Source organism: Betta splendens, chromosome 14 (assembly GCF_900634795.4).
Source record: "Betta splendens chromosome 14, fBetSpl5.4, whole genome shotgun sequence".
Classification (NCBI taxonomy): Eukaryota; Metazoa; Chordata; class Actinopteri; order Anabantiformes; family Osphronemidae; genus Betta; species Betta splendens.
In genome coordinates, this window is record NC_040894.2 from 12,030,583 (window position 1) to 12,049,123 (window position 18,541).

An 18,541-nucleotide genomic window follows, 5' to 3' on the forward strand; every position below is an offset into this window, starting at 1 on the left:
TGATTTGGGCCTTTATTCTGAAACTGTAATGATTGCCACAGATTAAGTTTTGGCCTGGCAGCTGTAAGTAAGGTCATTGGTGCCCATAGAAACCACGTGGGTACTGTATGTGAAAGGGTGCACGCCTGTTTTTAAAAAAAGGAAGTCACGAAAGGAAAGGAAATCGCATGATCTCATGAAGGCACGTCGTTCGTCTTGCAGGCAGAAGCTGTGCCAACAGACAGTCACAGGACCACAGCAGCACTGAAACACCCCACGCACGCACGCACGCAAGCACACGCACACACACGCACACACACACACACACACACACACACACACACACACACACACACACACAAAGAAGCGAAACTCTGCAGAAGACACAGGAAGCACATGAGCAGCACTATGGGGCTAAAAGCGACGCTCGCTTAAGAAGATTTTTACACAAGTGACCTGGAGCAAGGAGAAGTAAGCATTTCCACGTTTTCTCATTGTTTATTTACATACACGAGCATGTCTCATTTCATGTTATCTAAATTTTCTTTTCAGCTAAGCACTTCAGTAACGTTCTAAACTCCATTGATTGCACAGTAATTTTCTTAACGCTGCCTGCTGTATAATCCGTTCACACATGCTGTACGTGGGGGGTTTCTCATGTCGGTGCATGAGCGGACGTGGTCATTACAGCATCCTCTCAAGCACTCAGGGCTCCACTCATGTTCTTTGCCATCCTCTTGGGTGGGTCAGCCTATCTCCTTCTGGCCTCACGCTCCTCTCTTGTTACTGTATGTTTGCAAGTGTCATAGGACATAGAACAAAAGAATTCACGCGGCTGGGTGCTCCGTGTTCTGCCGTGTGTGTTTTTACATGAAGATCACATTTTTAATCGAAGGAACAATCTGGACGTTGTCCGGTGAGTGCAGCAATCTGATGTATCTCTGCTCGGAGGGTCAGGTTGCTTCAGATCACGCTCTGCATCTTGGTGCAAAATTAGAAATGCGTCTTCCAGCTATTAAATTACAGTTGTATGTTTGAACATGCAGACATTTTGTAGTCTTTAAGGAAAGCCTGCAGAGATACGTGTTTGTCTTGTCATAGATAAAGCAGATAAAGTCAATATTTAGAGGAGGGCGAGTGAAAACAATGAAGTAACTAAGATTTTCCAGCTGTTTCTTTCTGTGCTATACATCGGTCTCCATGTGATTATGATGAAGCTGCAGTCACTAATTCCCCATTGTCTGACTGGAAAGGGGAAGGATAAGCTAAAAATTGCTGCAGGTTTCCTCATTTTCCTTAGCTTCAAAATATCATAAATATCCTAGAAACCATTTCACTGTCATCAGCAAAAACTGTTTTCACTTCACATATTTAGGATTGTGTTTCTACATCACACATGGCATGAGCAAGCGAGCGTGTATTGTCAGGAAGTGGCTAGAAGCTGAAGCAGCGCTTGTTGTGCTGTCATGGAGATCTTCGTCTAAATACGCGACTTTGTTAGTCATTGACGATGAAACATCACATGTTAAAAAACTAAGTCTGTGTATTTTAAGGCCAGTCACTGTGAAGCACTGGGGTCTGGGTTAATCACACCCAGCCAGGAATTAATAGTGAATTAATGTTGTGGATCAACGCTGAACGACCACTGAAGTAGTTTGGGGCTGTTGCTCCACTGGGTCCGATGGTTTTTGGCTAAATCTTGTGCAGTTGTGTCATTTTTTCCACTCAGATCCGTGGATCCAGAGGCAAAGATGGCGAAGTCAGAGATGTTTGGCTTCTCCCTGGAGACGGACGACAGGACGGAGGAGGAGAGATCACGGCAAAAGGCGAAGACGTCCGGTTTCAGTCGGGGGCAGGAGGCCCCGAAGGCCCCCATGGACACGGATTACCAGGAAGAAATGGAGGCGACCAAGCCTCAAATCAGATTCAACCTCAACTTTGACAAGTGAGCTTCCCCATGCAGCGATAATACGATTGTGGCCAATTTAAATACTCATTAAAGCTCATTATCTCCGGACCCACGTGCTTATTCCGTGTCTGCAGAGGGATTCGAGGTAAAGCGCAGACCGACGCGAAGGCCGACAGCAGGAGGTTTGACATCGACAGGCTGTTTGAGGCGGTGGCCAGCGGGGACGTGAGGCGCCTGGACGGCCTGCACCAGTACCTGCACCAGAACATGAAGAAGCTCTCCGACAGCTTATGTGAGTGTGACACGGCTGACCCGTAACCTGTGACCCCTGTGACCTGAGCCTGAACGCCCGCTGCGTCTGTCTGTGGCCCCAGATCAGTCTTACGGCAAAACGGCCCTGATGAAAGCGCTGCTGCATCTCAAAAAGGACACCAACACCAACACCAGCACCAACCCGACCGTGGACCTGTTGATCGACATCTCCGAGAAGTTGGGAGACATACAGGAGTTCGTGAACGCGGCCTACACCAGCGTCTATTACAAAGGTAAAGCTGAGTCTGGTAAAGTTCATATAAAAATTAAATCAGTGTGTGTATGTTTCTAATGTCCTTCAATGGCTGAGCGATGCTGCTGCTGTTGCTTCCTGTTGGGGAAACCAAATCTAACTGAAGCTCAGTCTAACGCATTTGGTCTCATCAGACCACAGAAACCTATTTCCAGGAGCTGTCAGACTCTTCCACTCACCTTCTGGTAAATTCCAGCCAAGGTTTTAAATGAAGCTTTCACTTTTTCCCACTCAGCCACTAAGCTTTGATCTGCAGGAGCTGCTAATGTTTTTAGATGGAGTCACCTTGGGGGCCTCGCTCACTGGACCCGTCTTCCACTTATCGCCATGCGCTACTTTCCCTCCGTTTTTTCTACTGTACTACATGTAGTTTTACAGAAACGTTTGTCGGTCAGTTGGACTTTCTGACCTACATGCGTCTTTGTGCCGCTCACAGGCCAAACGGCGCTTCACATCGCCATTGAAAGGCGGAGCCTCCGCTACGTGAAGCTGCTGGTCAGCAAGGGGGCCGACATTCACGCCCGAGCCTGCGGGACATTCTTCCAGCAACATGACGGCCCCAGCTTCTACTTTGGTGAGTCCCGTGAAGTGGAAAAGAGGAGTAACGTGACCGGGTGGGTTGTTGGTTGCTGCCCGTGAGTCAGACAACGCGGTCCCTGTTGGTGAAGCTCCACGGTGGGTAACTGGTGTTATCATACATCTGCATCAGCTGCTGCTGACTGGGGCCCTGTGCAGGAAACAGATGGACTCATAAGGCATCTGATCCCACACGGCTGCCAGCTTTTAACACAAAGTGGGGAAATCAATCACGGTGATGCCATTAACAGTGTTGCATCATTAGACTTTTAGACTTCTGAAAGATACTGACTGAGTGCCTGAAGCCCAGGAAACTCCCACATCAACCATTGACTGGTTTAACCAAAGCAGATGCTCTGTGGGCTGTTCACCCTGGTAATGTTGTGACCTCTGATGACCCCAGTCTCCGTGTGCGTGGTCCTCAGGCGAGCTGCCTCTGTCTCTGGCCGCCTGCACCAACCAGTCCGACATCGTGGACTTCCTGCTGGACAACGAGTACCAGCGGGCCAACCCGAAGCTGGTGGACTCCCAGAACAACACGGTGCTGCACGCGCTGGTGGTGCTGGCCGACAACTCCGAGGAGAACACGGCGTTCGTCACCAGCATGTACGACCGCGTGCTGACGACGGCGGCGCGGCTGTACCCGAAGGTGAAGCTGGAGGACGGCGAGAACCACATGGGCCTCACGCCGCTCAAGCTGGCCGCCAAGACGGGCAAGATAGGGGTCAGTGCAGACACACTAAGACGAGAAGAACCTCTGGAAACCAGTTTCAGGCATTTTAATGACCCACTTGACCCCTGGCCTGGCTTTTCACTTTTAATACCTGCAGATATTTTCTCACATCCTCAAACGGGAGTTTCTGGACAACGGCACTAAACACTTGTCCCGCAAGTTCACCGAGTGGGTCTACGGGCCCGTCCACTGCTTCCTTTACGACCTGGCCTCCGTGGATTCACACGAGGACAACTCGGTCATGGAGATTCTGATCTACAGCTGCGAGATCCCCGTGAGTGGCGTCAGCACGGGCGCCGTCAGGCCACGAACCCAACTGACGCCGCGCCGTAACGCCGACGTCTTCCCTGCTTCTTCCCAGAACCGCCACGAGATGCTCCAGAAGGAGCCTCTGAACCGGCTGCTGGAGGAGAAGTGGACCAAGTTCGCGGGTCAGATGTTCGGCTTCCACTTCCTGGTCTACTTCCTGTACCTGATCCTCTTCACTGTGGTGGCGTACAACAAGAAGGACACAGAGGTGAGCCGAGCCGATCCGATCCGCGTGCACGTCCCTGTGCACAGAGGATGCTGACCTCCATTATGGTTCTCTGCCCCACAGCCACCGTTCCCCATAGAAAACACCACAGCAGACATCCTGTATGCTGTAGGCCTGCTGGCGACAACAGTGGCAAACATCTATTTCTTTGTGGTAGGGGTAAGTAACAAATAAATAAATAAATAGCTAATATTAACACATTGTGGGCAAAAGAACTAAATCCTGATTTATCTAAACTTTTAGATCATAGACATGAGGAGGAAGCATCCAAAACTCCAGACTATGATGATTGATGGGTATTATGAGATTCTTTTGTAAGTAATAAACTCCTGTTGGATCATTTGTGTCTCGGCATATTACTGCCACCTGCTGTCCTCACTGAGCAGCTAGTGGCAGAACCCAGCTGTTAAAGCGTGTGTGTAACCACGGCGATGTCTCTGCGCTCCACAGTTTTGTGCAGGGGAGCCTCTTCCTCATCTCAGCCGCACTGTACTGGGGCGGGAGGTACGAGTACCTGGGCTTCCTGGTGACGTGTCTGGCTCTCAGCTGGATCAACCTGCTCTACTACTCCAGGGGCCTCGAACACATGGGCATCTACAGCGTCATGATACAGAAGGTACCGCATTGGGGGGGGCACCATAGCCTGCAACATGACCGATGATGTCATCCGCGAAGCTTCTTGTCTCTGCAGATGATCCTCAGTGACATCCTGCGCTTCCTGTTTGTTTACGTCGTCTTCCTCTTTGGATTTTCTGCAGGTATCTTCCCCACAGTTTTAAATAGAATACTTCCTCTGGATCATCATTGTTTACTGTGTGTTATCTCTGTCTCCTATTGCAGCGGTGGTCACCCTGCTCATAGAGCCCCCAGTGAAAAACAACACGGTGAACCGGCAGCCCCGCGATTCCCTGTTTACAGCCACTGGCCCCGAGGATCAGTGCGTCAAACCCACCTTCAGGAACATCTCCTACACCACGCTGGAGCTCTTCAAGTTCACCATCGGCATGGGCGACATGGAGTTCACCGAGGACTACAAGTACAAGGAGGTGTTCTACATGCTGCTCATCGGCTACATCATCCTCACCTACATCCTGCTGTTCAACATGCTCATCGCCCTCATGAACCGCACCGTGGAGAACATCACCATGGAGAGCACCACCATCTGGAAGCTGCAGGTGAGTGAGGCGTTCAGGGTGCGCTGGGAGTGGGAGGATTAAATAACGGCACCGGTAATAGAGCTCCGCGGCTGCTTTCAGAGGGCCATCACCATCCTGGACATGGAGAAGAGGCTGCCCAGGTGTCTGAGGAAGGCGTTCCGCTGTGGGGTGGATAAAACCCTCTACACTGCTCTCGGAGCCGATCGACGACGGTGCTTCAGGTTTGCTTCTTTCGGTTTAGATCAAACAACCGGTGGCTGATACAGCAATAATAAAGCAGAGATAAAAGGCTTAGGCTTAAGATACTGATGTGCAGTACACCATGTTGTTCACTGACAGCTTATTGATGTGTCACACGGCAGACGGTTAGTGGAGCACGTGTCCTTTTGTCTTCTCAGAGTGGAGGAAGTCAACTGGAACCAGTGGAACACGAACCAGGGCAAAATCAACGAGGACCCCGGCTGCTGCGATTACAGCCAAAATCCCGACTCGGACAGGAGCAGACCACAGAGAGGTGCTCGGAGATGGGGCCGACTCGGGTACTGCACTAGTCACTTCTGGGAGAGCAGTTGAATAAGTGGTGTTTCCCGCTTTATCCACAGGGAGGAGCTGGAGAGGTCTGTTCACAGAGAGCAGGAGGCGACAGCAGGCAGAGTCCACAGAGATGACTCCTATGAGCACCACACCAGTGTGAAGAGACAACAGAGCCCCACTGACCTGAGCAATGAGGCATTCAGACCTCCAGACAGCGATGAACAGCCAGTGTGACTGACTGAAAACAGTGTCAGGTTGATTTGGAACGTAGCCTTAGAAGAAATATGACAAATACACTGTGGATATCTATGTGACTGACACCTTATCAATTAGTGCTGCTTAAATTCAATGAAGTGGCGCCTGTGAAGAAGAAGCGTTCATCCGGAGTGCTGTGCAGAAGTTACCCCCAGCCCCTGAACAGGAAGCACATCCTCTCTGAACAAAGGGCTACAACCTGCTGGCACCTCAGACATCGCAGTAACACTTATCAGAGAGGCTCCGATCCTGCCCCACACAGGCAGCCAAGCTGGATCTGCTGCGGCCAGATAGTCCTGCAGATTTCACAGCTCACTTTGTCTGCGCTCCTTCCTGTATCTGTTTGGCCAAGGGAGGCTCAGATAAGTGGCATGAAGACACACATACAAATGATGCGGTTCACGGGGACCTTCTGGACCATTAACCTCCTTGTTAGGAGGATAAAGTAAGCCAAGAGTCTCACGGGAACCCCCCTATAGAGGAGCTATTGAACCCAAGCTTGTGTGAACTCTAAATATCATGATAAATGTTCAGACGTGTTCATTCAGATCATCCGAAGCTACAGCTCTCACACATTTCAAAGCATAAATTAGAACTTTATTTTATTATTACAATATTACAAAAAGAGTAGCACAACTCTCACGCTTGTCCTCTTCTCTGTCGTACAGATGACACAAACGAAAAGGCTCATGGACCTTCTTCCATTTCACAGCAATAATACGAGAAACAAAGGAGAAAATAAAATTTAAATAACAAGCAAATCAAGTTTTATAAATAGTCACAACTGCAAACTGAAGCTTTGAAAATTGAGGGAAAAAAAAGAGTTACAGCTCCAAAACTACACATTGCTAAAATATATAATTACAAAATATTACTCCTTTTCTTGCTTTCCATAATAAAGAATCTCTAAGGAATTGCTCATCTATTTAACAAAACTTCATTAAAACAAACTGACCAGAAAGAAAACAGAAAATGCTATTTCTGCGTATCCTCACGTCACCGTTCTCCTTATTGTTTGGGGTTTTGATTAAAACCATGCGCATTTTCAAAGGAAAGTCCAAGGACCAAACACTTAAGGCTTTTTAAGGGCTGTTAGGGAGTTATGTGAACTAAACATGGGCATCGTTGTGTATCTACACATGCACACTGTGCCCCCCCCCCCACACACACACACACCCTTAACTGTGCCCACAGCGGCAGGCAACGCTCGCACACAATCGTTAAACTTTAAAGTTACAGTAGTCTAGTAGGTAAGCCAGTGTACAAGAAAATAAACAATGCATTTGCTGTTTCACTTTAAACTCAAAAAGTCAGTCTTCGAATCTTGCAAGTGATCAATTTGGTCTTTTGGAGCCGACCTCACGTCGGGTTCAGTAGCAACTACGGCGGCGCCGTCAGGATCAAAACTCTGCTGAGGCTCGTCGTTGAGATTCTACGCGACGTTAGCGACACTCATTTTTATTCTCCAGAGTTTTGTCCGTGTGACTTAACCTTCAATACCTGCAACACAAATAATCTCAACATTCAAGTAATACATTTGTCATGTCAGGAAAAAGGAAAACATGAATAAAATGGCACATTGTCATAACAGTGTCTTTTGTGGTGATGCAACTTTGGCCAAAGTTTGACAGATCACAACATTTCACAGTCTTGTTGCCAAAGTTTCCTGGGTTGGATTTTTTTTAAACAAAACACCTGAATTAGTTGTAGAACAGAGCATTGCCTTTTTCTCCCTAATGCACAAACATCATCATTACATGCGTCCTTAACTGATCAGTGTTTGATTGCAACTATTATACAAATAAATAATTAAGAAAAAAAAACACAGGTCTCCATATGCATTCACCATTTCTGTAACTGGACCTGCATCCTCCAGTGCCTAAGGAGTTTTTTTTTTCCCATTTTGCACATTACTCTCTATTCTGTCTTCAAGTGATTGGGTTTTATCTTTATAGGCCAGAATAAAAATGAAACACCTGTCTTAATAAAACCAAAAATCCTTCCCTTAAGACTAAACAGAAAATCCCTGACCCATGTAAAAAACATCTATTAGCTGTTTTTTTTCAGTAATCAGTTTCTCTTCACATGCAGATTTTTATTGGTTGTCTGAGGAACAGTTAATACCAGATCTGTCAAAAACAAATGAGAAGCATCCCTAAAGTGACAGGTGAACGCACTTAACAGAAATGAAAGCAGCATTGATCACTTGCAAGATTGATTAAATAAAGAACTAAAAAAAATTACTGTTCTTCATTAAATATATTAATTTACCCTCTTTAACATTAGCGGTCATTTGTTTAAGTTAAGAATTTTGTTGTAATCATGTGTTTCCTCTTTTAAGACTAAACAAATTGGTTTAATAATTGTCATGTAGACAAGGCCATAGCTTATCTGTACCCTGGGTGCTGAATGAGAGTGGTTCTGCCGTCTCCGACCTCTGGACCTACCCTCAGAGGGGGCCTGTGCATTTTGCCCATCAACCCTAGATTCTGATCGCGGAAGTAGGGCGTCTGGAAGTCCCCGCCCAAGTAATCTGCTGTTTGCATCAGAGAAGTCTGGGCGGAGGAGGAGGTGGAGGAGCTCACTCCCAGCCTGTAATGGGGGGCCCCAGGGGGCCCACAGTCAAGTGTGGTGCCCACCGCTGGGCCCGCACCATGGAATGGCAAGGCGATGTCCTGAGACCCGGAGCTGTCACTGTTGGGCGTGGGGAGGATGTTGTTGTTCCAGATGTGGGACTGAATGTAGTGCCCATTAGTGTAGTGGGACATGTGACCGGGCATGCCACTGCAGTTGTTGACTGGGGGAGAGGGGGTGGGCCTTTCCACAGGAGGCTTCAATGTGTAAGGCTGACCCACACACACCTCTGCAGGGTAGCTCATACTCTTAAAATGGAAGGCGGGGTCCCTGGAGGGCTGCTTGCAGAGGTGGCTCCCACCGTTCTGAATGTTGGGCACGTGAGCCATCTGGTGCTGATTCCAAGAGAGCATCTTCTGCTGCTGCGCGTCGTGCTGCATCTGGTGCTGAGTCGCCTGTTGATGCAGATGCAGATGCTGCTGCAGTTGGTGTTGCTGCTTGAGATCGGCGTGGCTGGAAGGCAAGTGGTTCAGAGCAGCCACGCCGGGCGGCGGGTGGGCCCCGGCTGCGGCCTTCTCTTGAGGGCCGATAATGCAGTTGGGCGGGGGGAAGCCTGGGGTGGCGGGGTTGCTGTGCATGGACACCCTGGAGCAGGCGCTGATAAGCAGATTGCGGCTGATGGGGCTGGGGTTGGCGATCTGGCCCTCGCACATTGAGGTGGCTCCTGCGCCCTGGGCTCGAGCTTGGCAGAACTGGTTGATCTGATGCACAATGGTGCTCAGGTCAGCTTGGCGACCCTGGTGCAGCCCGGCGGCCATGGAGAGAGGAATGGTTGAGGTAGAGACGGTAACATTGGGTGGCGCATCACCATCCGGCAGCTTTCGGGCCCCCTGCAGGCCGGGCGGGGGCTGCTGCTGGAGATGCTGCTGCTGAAGCATGACAGTTGGGGGTCCCTGTGGGTGTCCGAGGGCCGGGTGCTGAGACAGAGTCTGGTGTCTGGGTGGGCCCTGAGGGTGCTGGGCCATGGGGGGAGGGTGTCTGAGGCTCTGAGTGTGACCCTGCTGCTGAGAGAGAGCGATCTGAATAGTCTGAGGTGGGTTCTGTTGCTGAATGGGCAAGTTCTGCAGGGGCCGGGGTAGGTTTGGGAGAGGTGGGTGGTGGTTTAAAGTGCTTGTCGAAGCCACCTGGTAGGGTCCCGTGGGAGGGTTCATGATCACTTCAGGGTGCAGGCGAGCTCGGCTGCCGTCAAAATCTTTCAGGATGCCTTTCACCGTGGGGACCTTGACGATGGCGAGGAGGCCCGTTTTGGCGGTGGCCTGCAACGAAGGGTACGGGCTGTAGCGCTGGCCCGACGTGTCCAACCCGTTGACAGTGCGGCGCACGTGGTTCCGCTGGGGGACCTTGACGCTGTTGGGGAAGATTTTGATGGTGAGCGGGTTGTTGGCAACCTTCTTAGCATACGCGTCCAATTCTGCAGGCGTTGGAAACGGAGCGGATCTCATCCTTTGCGTGGTGTCCCCTGGGGTGGAGGACAGGAGAGGTCAGAAGTGAGCCAGAAAACAGGAAGAGACAGGGATGGTAAATGGGGGAGCGAGGCACAAAGAGACAATTTAATCCAGGTAGACGTGCATGTGGCACAAAAAATCACATTGGCGGTAATCTGAGAGGCTGAGAGGAACCTGATTTGAACAGCACTCTCATATTCCACACTTTAATGTTTTTCTTCTAAATCCCTCTCGGATCCCGTGTCATGAGGCCACAGAGGGACAGAGAGGGAGATTTCTGATCTCATTCAAAGGCTGAACTATTGGGGCTGACACAGCCCCAATCTGAAATCCAATTTTGTGGAAGCGCCTGTGACTTTGAGGTCAGGGGCTTTTAGTGGCCTTAATTGACACAGCGCGCAGGCAAACAATATGTACGCAGCTGACGGGCAGCGCCGCCGCTTGCTACTGAATCCCAAACTAAACAAAGAATGATTGAGGCCGTAATGGTCCCCCGCGGCTGCTCCGGGGAGCGGGCAAGAAGCGGGTAGACGGGGCGAGCAGGACTCCGTGACGGCAGACGAGCGATCGGACGCGGCGGCAGCGCCTGTGATCCGCGGGAACGCCTCCCGGGCCTCGGCTCGCCGCCGTTCGCCGCGCCCGCTGGGCGCTCGGGCTAAATTTAACACGAGACGAGCGCGATTCATTTACGAGATCACGCAGGTGTCAGCATCTTGTACACAATGTTCCCACTTTAGTCTGGGTCGGACGCGTTTCATTTTTTAATGGGACTCTCAGGTCCTGCTTTTTAGTACCCGACCACTCTGATCACCTCTCCCATAAGCCTGACCTAATTAAAGCCCGGCTCTCAGGCTGACGGACATGAAGCTCATCTCCATTTATATCCCTTTGTCAGAGGACGCCACTTTTCACTCCTGGTAAAATAGACGTCACCACAACTTCTTCTCTCGGTTGTTGGGCGAACAGTAATTTGAAATGTATGAATTGCTGGCAGAGGTCTGCGGCTTCATGCGGCCATGGCTGTTCTGCTCAGTCTCACAGTAGGCAGATTGGGCTTGAGGGATGAGGCACCGAGCTGAACTGCGAGCGCTGGCACAGTGGCACCGGCGGCTGTGCCAACTGGCTAATTAATTCCCACTTTATTTGTGAATAGAAAACAATGGGCAGTAATGTGCGGGGCCCGGCATGTGGCGGCACACGGAGGAGCTGCTGTGACGCGGCGCTCAGCCTGCTGATGGGAGCCTCATTAATGCGAGGGTGTTTAGGCCAAGGAGCTGGAGCTTGACACCTGCCACCGCTAAAGCCCCATGTCTGTCGCAGAATAAATGCCAGGATGAGCAAACGCGGATAAGTGGCGGCTCGCAACGCACAGGCAGACGCGGCCGCAGGTAACGCTTAATGGGCCTCATACAGTGACACCGAGAGGCACTAAATCCAAAGGCAGGTGGATTTTAACAACTACCCCAACAAGCTCCAGGCTATTAGTGCATGATATTAACTAGACAATGGAGAGGTACCAGTCGGAGCAAAACTACCCTTTGATACATGCTACTTCTGCCATCAAAGGTAGGATTTTTAGTCAGAGCTGTAGAAAGCATTCAGAGAAGGTGAATTAAATGAATTAAACATTTACCATTTCATGAAAACACAAATTTGGACCATGTGCATGAAGATTAAAGACCACAGTTTCAAGGCTTGTAGCATGTTATGAGGTACATACTAATAGGAGTTAAGCCCCATATAAATATTTAATTCTAGGGACAAAGAGAAAACAGCAACAGGAGTTTAACTATATGTAGTATTTTTTCTTTGCTAGTGGCACAAGTGTAATGAGTTTTATGCTGAAGTTGTAAAGAAATGTCCGCGTGTGACAAGTGACTAGAACAACAACAGGGCTCAGGGCAAAATAAATCAGAGTTTAGGGAAGTCCTGTAAAATGTGTAATGGAATCAGGTAATTAATGCTTAGTGCCCCATAATAGTGGACGTTGGCGTCTTGCTGTTTACACCTGCTTAACATTTCTGCCTGTGGCTTATTAGCAGTTCAGCCCTAGCCTAAAACCGGGCTTAGCTGAGGAGCTCAAAGCATCGAGCAAGGGTTAATTAGGCTACGAGTGGAGTTTGTGGGCGGCTGCTAGTGTCTGGGAGTAGATCATGTCTTAGATCTCCAGCTAAGCGCGTTCCTAGAGAGGGAGTGGGAGAAGGAGGCCGGCCTGGCGAAGCGCTAATTACCCCGCCGCTAGCTACAGTAGCTAGCTGGAACACAAGTGCACAGTCAGCAGGCACTAATTAGGGTTTCTTTTATTCAAACTACTGTTTTTATTGAGCGGGGTTTTAGCAGCGTGGCGCAGGAGGCTCACGCTGCCGCCGTCCATTGCAATTCACACGCACACATGCTCACACACACACGCACGCACACACACACGCAAATTGGACGCAAACTCGGTTTTATTACATTGAAAACACCTCTGTGCGTTGACGCAGACCTTTGAGCTGAGCGCCTCGCGCCGACGGATCAATACTGCAGGACCTTTGAAAAGGCAGATAAGCAGCGGAAGAAAAGACGGACGGGTTTGATCTCACTGGAGCGTCGGATGCGAGGGTCCGCCGAGTGGCCCAGCTGTGCTCGCTGTTTGTTCTGCCTCTCAGAGCTGAGGACCAGGGGCTCTTGAGTCATCCTGCCTGGAGGAGAAGCTGCGTCTCTGTTTTGACCCGGTTTCTTTAAGCATACCTGTGCTGCCCTTCTTTCAGCCTGTGCAACTCACTGCCATCGTCTGCTGAATGGAGCACCTGCTCTGGCCTCGCCTTCGAGAGCAACTTTCAGTCTCCTAACTTTCAATGACTCTGCTATGCACAGATCTACCCACAGGACAGAACACAGTGTATTGTAACCTGGAGCGCTGAGCAGCTAAGGAACACACAGTGCTTCAATGCTTAAATGTATTTATATATAAAAGGTATTTGTAAGTACTGAGTAATAGCTCAAGTGGCATTTCTCACTAGGTTAGTCTTACATTATCTCCCAATGCATGGGGCTCCACAGAGTCCTGCAGACACACAGGAGTGGGACAGCAGTGTTAACTTATGGCAATGTGGGAGAAGATGAGAAATTATTACCTAAAATCATAACTGCACAGTCGGCACATGGTGAATAAGAGCGTAGCACGCGACTATTAAAGCAACCTGTTTTGTTGTTTTGTTTCCAAGGGCTCTTTGATAAAAATTATTCAGTCTAAACGCAAAAGGATGCGGCTTCTAATGCAGCAGTGTCTGTTAACAGTATAATAAAGAGCAGATGAAAAGAAAGACGCGTGATAACAGGAGCACAAGGACAAAGGAGGAAGGAACCACTGAAATTACGCCTCCAGCAACGGCCGGGGCCGCGGGACTCGCGTTCCATCACCAAAATGGATGGCGGCGCTGGGCGGAGAAACAAATTGAACTCCAGTTGTGCCTCGTGCACCGGTGTCTCTTAGTGTGCCACATAAAGGAAGGAGAGAGGAACACTCTAGCTGATGGCTGCACCATGTCAGAAGCCTGCCGGAGTGAGGCAACAGACGCTGGCACTTAGCAGACTCCCTCGCGCTCGCTGATCTCCTGGGGGTTGGCTGATTACTGTGATTCTGAAATTACAGTCTTGATGAGCTGGAGCGTTTTACAGGAAAAAAAAAAAACGGATGCAGAAATGGGTCAGGATGGGACCGAGTTCCTACCGAGGAAGAAACAGGCAGGAGTAAAAGGACTGTATATTAATTAAAAAAGGCTGGATGGACCAAAATATGTGTTTGGAAAGAGAACAATGTCTGGGTGGGAAAGTGTGGAGGTGAATCTGAGTGTTAAAGCTTTGGTAGCTGCAGATTGGAAACCTTGATGTGACCAATACAACGATCTGGAGTCTCAAGTTATGAAGCACAGAGGTGATGACACTCTGAAACACACTGAGGAGGTAGAGAAGTCACTGTCAGAGACGGCAGTCGGGAACAGATTAAACCGGAGTCACTCAGAACCATCACTACAACATTTATGTTTGCATAGATTGATTTTTTCTGGACAAACTGCTAAATGATCATTTGCACTTGAGGCTAAAGCAGCTTTAACTGAAAGAAAGCAGCACAGACTTATAGTTACCATTTCGCTCATCAACTTGTCATGCAGTGATGTCCTCGGAGCCAATTAGTCCGCTGCCCCTCAGTCTGAGGACTGAAGTTTGTCGGCAGTCGGGTTGTGAGATTCACACGTGTTGCATTTGCTCTGACTAGCCCGCCGCTAAACCGGGGCAGCAGCTTGAGTCTTTAACTCACTCGTCTTACAAGATCATCAGGGCAAAACTGCTCGGCCGCAATCTGTCCGCAAGTCTGACAGCGACTGACTCTTCCTGATGGCGATAAGGAGCCGAGATGGTCAGATCTGACTTATAAACGCGGTGTCGGCGCCGTAGTAAGCAGACAAGGCTGCAGAGCCTTGGGGGACGGAGGAAGGGGAGGGAGCCAGATCACTTTTCATCAGCAAATTAATGGCGCAGTTCATTTCTGTGGTCGCGGAGTAAAATAAAAAATTCTCTGTGAATTTGTTTTTTTTTTTTTAACTCAGGTTTGCTGAGAACCAGGCTGGAGCTGGCATGGGGGATCTTGGGGTGGGCAGCAGAACCGTAACAGCTTGGTTTGCTGTGTGGGATGGTGGTGGTAGTTAATAGCGTGTGCGTGTGTGTGTGTGGCGTGAGATCAGTACTTACATTTCTGAAGTCCAGTGTTCATCTGCGTGTGGGGGAGAAGCTGGAGGGGGAGGTCACCTGGCCCTGGCAGACAGGCCAGCATTTCACACAGACACTAATGCAACATGGGACGCACACTTCTCCTCACACTGCAGAGAGAGAGGGAGAGGGGAGGGGAGGGGAGGGTGGGGGGCAGACAGGGAGCAGGTCAGTAGTCAGACATAACTGCGAGGCAGCACACGATGCGTGGTGATACAGAGGCTGGCTCCGACTAATAGAACTCTGTGGCCGATCCCCAGAGGCACAGGGCTGAAGGAGACACAGTTACCTTTCAATTAGAAACTGATTCACACCTGGAGCATCAGGTAAGGTGACATTTGATGCCAATAACAACTTCAATTAAACATCAAACAGCTGAGGTAACACGGGCAGACGGGGCCCGAGGGGCTGGCAGCTTTAAATCGACTCCGACTCCTTCCCCTGCATGTTAGCCAGCTAGTTGGACCCTGCTAGCCCAACCGGACCGCGGCGCTGGAAAGTAATGACTCCTGTAGACCCCAATAGAACACAGTCACGAGTCCCAGCGCTGACAATTCAGCAGGTCTCTGATCGATCCCACAGTCCTCTAGGCCTCAAGGAGGCCTTTATTTTTGGGGACATTAAACAATGGAGCCGCGGCTCAGGCTGCGGCCAAGAGAAATGAATAAACAGGGTTAGAGCGGCAATAAACGGCTGCCACTGCAATAACCTGATGTGTGTGTGTGAGAGAGAGAGAGAGAGAGAGAGAGAGAGAGAGAGAGAGAGAGAGAGAGAGAGTTAGCCATGCTCCACTTGGCTTACTGCTGTATTCAAAACACCACAGATGCTTGCTTAATCAGCACTGAAGAACAGCCAGGGAGCAAATTAAGTCTACAGAGTCCGCGCCCTCCCCCTTTTTGCTGCGTGGCATCAGAAGAGGGCGGCAAGCGTGCGCAGACAAACAGCGTCTATGAGAGAGGCAATTACCCACACAACAACCTTGGCATGCCTGTCTGCCGCAGGGTGACGGCTTAAAAGTGTCTTCCCCCCTGCAGCGAGAAGAGACAAGTGGAGGAGAGAGTGACAAAGTGAGGGAGAAAGGTGGAAGGGGAGAAAGACGAGTGGCAGGTTTGGGGTGGGGGGGGGTGGGGGGGGTGTTCTGAACTTGCTTTTTAAAAGCAGGAGCTCAAAAAGGTCAGGATGACAGCTCATTTAAATCCTCGCAGCGAGGGGAGAAAAAACAAGGCTTAATGAAGCTGCCAGTTCTACACAGGTACCTGAGAGCGCCGCACCTCGGGGCGCCGCAGGGCGGGCGGGCGGTTGGGCGGAAGGCGGGGGGGGAAGGGTAAAAGGCGGGTGGGGGGGCTTGCAGGTGGCGGAGTAGCAGTCTTAAAACAGATCCGAGGTGTTTTGGGGGCGATCGGTGCCGCCGACGCCGCGTCGCCCCTTCCTCGCGACCGGCCTCCCTCCTCTCCTTTCATCCCCCGCTCGCTCCCCGGCTTCCTGATTTACAGCCTGGACCGCCATATTGCAGCAATCCCTGCCCTCGATTCAGCGTGTCACCATGCATTAACTTTAATTGGCCTGATATGTTATTCTTTTCTGTCTGCCTTGGAAGGATTTAAGGTACATAGCGCCTTGATGTCAGCAGGCAGAATTTCCAGCTCTCTCTCTCTCTCTCTGTCGCTCTCATTTTTCAGGATGCCAAAATTTTACACAAAGATAACAGCAATCTCTTTGACAACAGGCAGGTTCGGGGTGGAAGAAAACCAAATATCAAAATATAACAATGTCTTTGCTGGGGGTTTCAAAAACAGAACGGTGGCAGGAGAGTGATATGATGTGAGGGGGGGAAAGTAAAAGAATGAAAGAGGGGGGAAAAAAAGCATAAACTGTCAGTTCATTTGTTGTAGGAACACACACACACACACACACACACACACACACACACACACACACACACACACACACACACACACACACACACACACACACACACACACACACACCAGGCAAAAAACAGCCAACAGGCCATCAGCGCAGCCTCTTCCTGCCTCCCCCACGGTGCCCCTGAATGTCAGAGAACTGTGCAGTGGGGAGCGTAGCGGCAAAGGTCAGCCTATGGTAATGCCCGAGCTGACACTCTGCTTCACAGCGCAGAGCGGGAGGAGATGAGACCCGACAGATAGAAGCCCGGCGTCGACCGACCCGCCCGTCAGCGCCGCTGCCGCAGCAGCTTCCGGTGTGCTGGCTGCCGTCTACAAAAGGCGCACACCCCCACAGAGGCTTCTCCTCAGCACGTTAGCCCGTTGTTACTATAGGAGGAGGACGTTCACACCTGACAGAGCGTCAGGTCCAGACGGGTGGCGGCGCTCGCGAGGGTGCAGGTCAATCTGGACCAGGGCGTGACCCGGCGGCCATCGAGGCTAATAGGAGCTCCACACAGACGGTGTCCCGGCTGGAAACCGAGCCGGGCCGGGCCGGGCCGGGCCGAGCCAGCTGGGCAGGCCTGAGACGGGGGGATTTGCCTGGTGGAGTTCAGCCAGGCGTCCCACACTATCAGCCCCGTGCAGACACACACCACAGGGTTCTCAGAGCATTAGGAGACCCCCGTGACTCGGCGAGTCTCCACCAGCCGCTTATGGAGCCGTTGGAAACGTGTGCAAATAACTGTGTGGCTTTCATCATAGACAAACGAAGGCGGGCAGACAAAGCACGACTTGAGTGAGTGATGCGCATGGCTTGTGTCATGTGTCAAATTGCTCCAATAAAAGCTGACCTATATTTTCTTTTCATTCCTCGGCGGGGAAAGAGAAAATGAAAGCCATCTGAAAAGGGAAAAAGTGCATGGAACAGAGAATGGAGCGGGACAGAAGAAGTCGTATTAGGAAACGAGACCAGCTGATGGCGCGAATGCTTTCGATCACCACGCTCCTCCTCAAATGCGATCAGTGTTTGTTTGAAACCTGGGAACTGTATTTGGCTGAGTGCACAGGAAATCATCTATTAAAATATCCAAAAGCTGTAAATGCAGGAGAAAACCAAAAACAAGTTAATTAGATACAATAAAAAAAAAGTGCGTTTGGATTCTCTGTGAATATTAGCAGCTTCTCTCGACCAATTAAAAACAACAGCAATTAGAGGAACCAAGCGGCCTGGTTATACATTGCTGGTGCTTACGGCCGAAGAAGAGCAGAGTGGAGGAGAACGCGGGCTTCTGTTATTTTAATTGCATGTTTACCCCCAGGTTATGGGTCTGAAATAGAGCCAAGGAAAAATGTTGCAGTAAAAATTCAATGCAACCGTACCGTGTTGATTCTCTCAGGGACGGAGAGATTGAAATTACTTTTTCTTTGCAACCGCGGCCTCTGAATAGAAGGCAAAGAATGAAAAGGAGCAGGAAGAAAAGAACAGGTTTTTACCCTTTAATACCAAGTCAGAGCATTCTGTGAAAATGAAAGAGGGGAATAAAGCCTTGAGCATGTTAGGAA

The 18,541-nt window shown here is 50.1% G+C and overlaps 2 protein-coding genes across 8 annotated transcripts in view; one reads left to right on the top strand and one right to left on the bottom strand.

The window, feature by feature from the left end:
• Positions 1–261: 261 nt before the first annotated feature.
• trpv1 (transient receptor potential cation channel, subfamily V, member 1) lies at positions 262–6,784 on the top strand. 4 transcript variants are annotated; one of them, XM_029173064.3, is made up of 16 exons: positions 262–450; positions 1,687–1,924; positions 2,023–2,180; positions 2,263–2,433; positions 2,890–3,027; positions 3,455–3,753; positions 3,860–4,036; positions 4,124–4,279; positions 4,361–4,456; positions 4,541–4,611; positions 4,748–4,913; positions 4,989–5,055; positions 5,138–5,472; positions 5,554–5,675; positions 5,853–5,968; positions 6,057–6,784. In XM_029173064.3, the coding sequence occupies exons 2-16, from the start codon at positions 1,731–1,733 to the stop codon at positions 6,146–6,148; spliced, it is 2,358 nt and encodes a 785-aa protein (XP_029028897.1). In that variant the 5' UTR covers positions 262–450; positions 1,687–1,730; the 3' UTR covers positions 6,149–6,784. The 4 variants fall into 4 exon arrangements, with proteins under 4 accessions (XP_029028897.1, XP_029028898.1, XP_055370669.1 ...); XM_029173065.3 differs by having other exon boundaries at positions 1,709–1,924; XM_055514694.1 differs by lacking the exon at positions 262–450 and adding an exon at positions 475–895.
• Positions 6,785–6,818: 34 nt separating this feature from the next.
• The window catches only part of fam222ba (family with sequence similarity 222 member Ba), a 28,268-nt gene continuing 16,545 nt past the window's right edge, over positions 6,819–18,541 (bottom strand). For all 4 annotated transcript variants that reach the window (XM_029173069.3, XM_029173070.3, XM_029173068.3 and 1 more), the window contains exons 2-3: positions 15,054–15,181; positions 6,819–10,336 (exon numbers count right to left, since the gene is read on the bottom strand). In XM_029173069.3, coding sequence (XP_029028902.1) covers positions 8,631–10,336; positions 15,054–15,135 — 1,788 coding nt within the window. In that variant the 5' untranslated portion in view covers positions 15,136–15,181 and the 3' untranslated portion in view covers positions 6,819–8,630. The remainder of the gene's footprint in view (positions 10,337–15,053; positions 15,182–18,541) is intronic.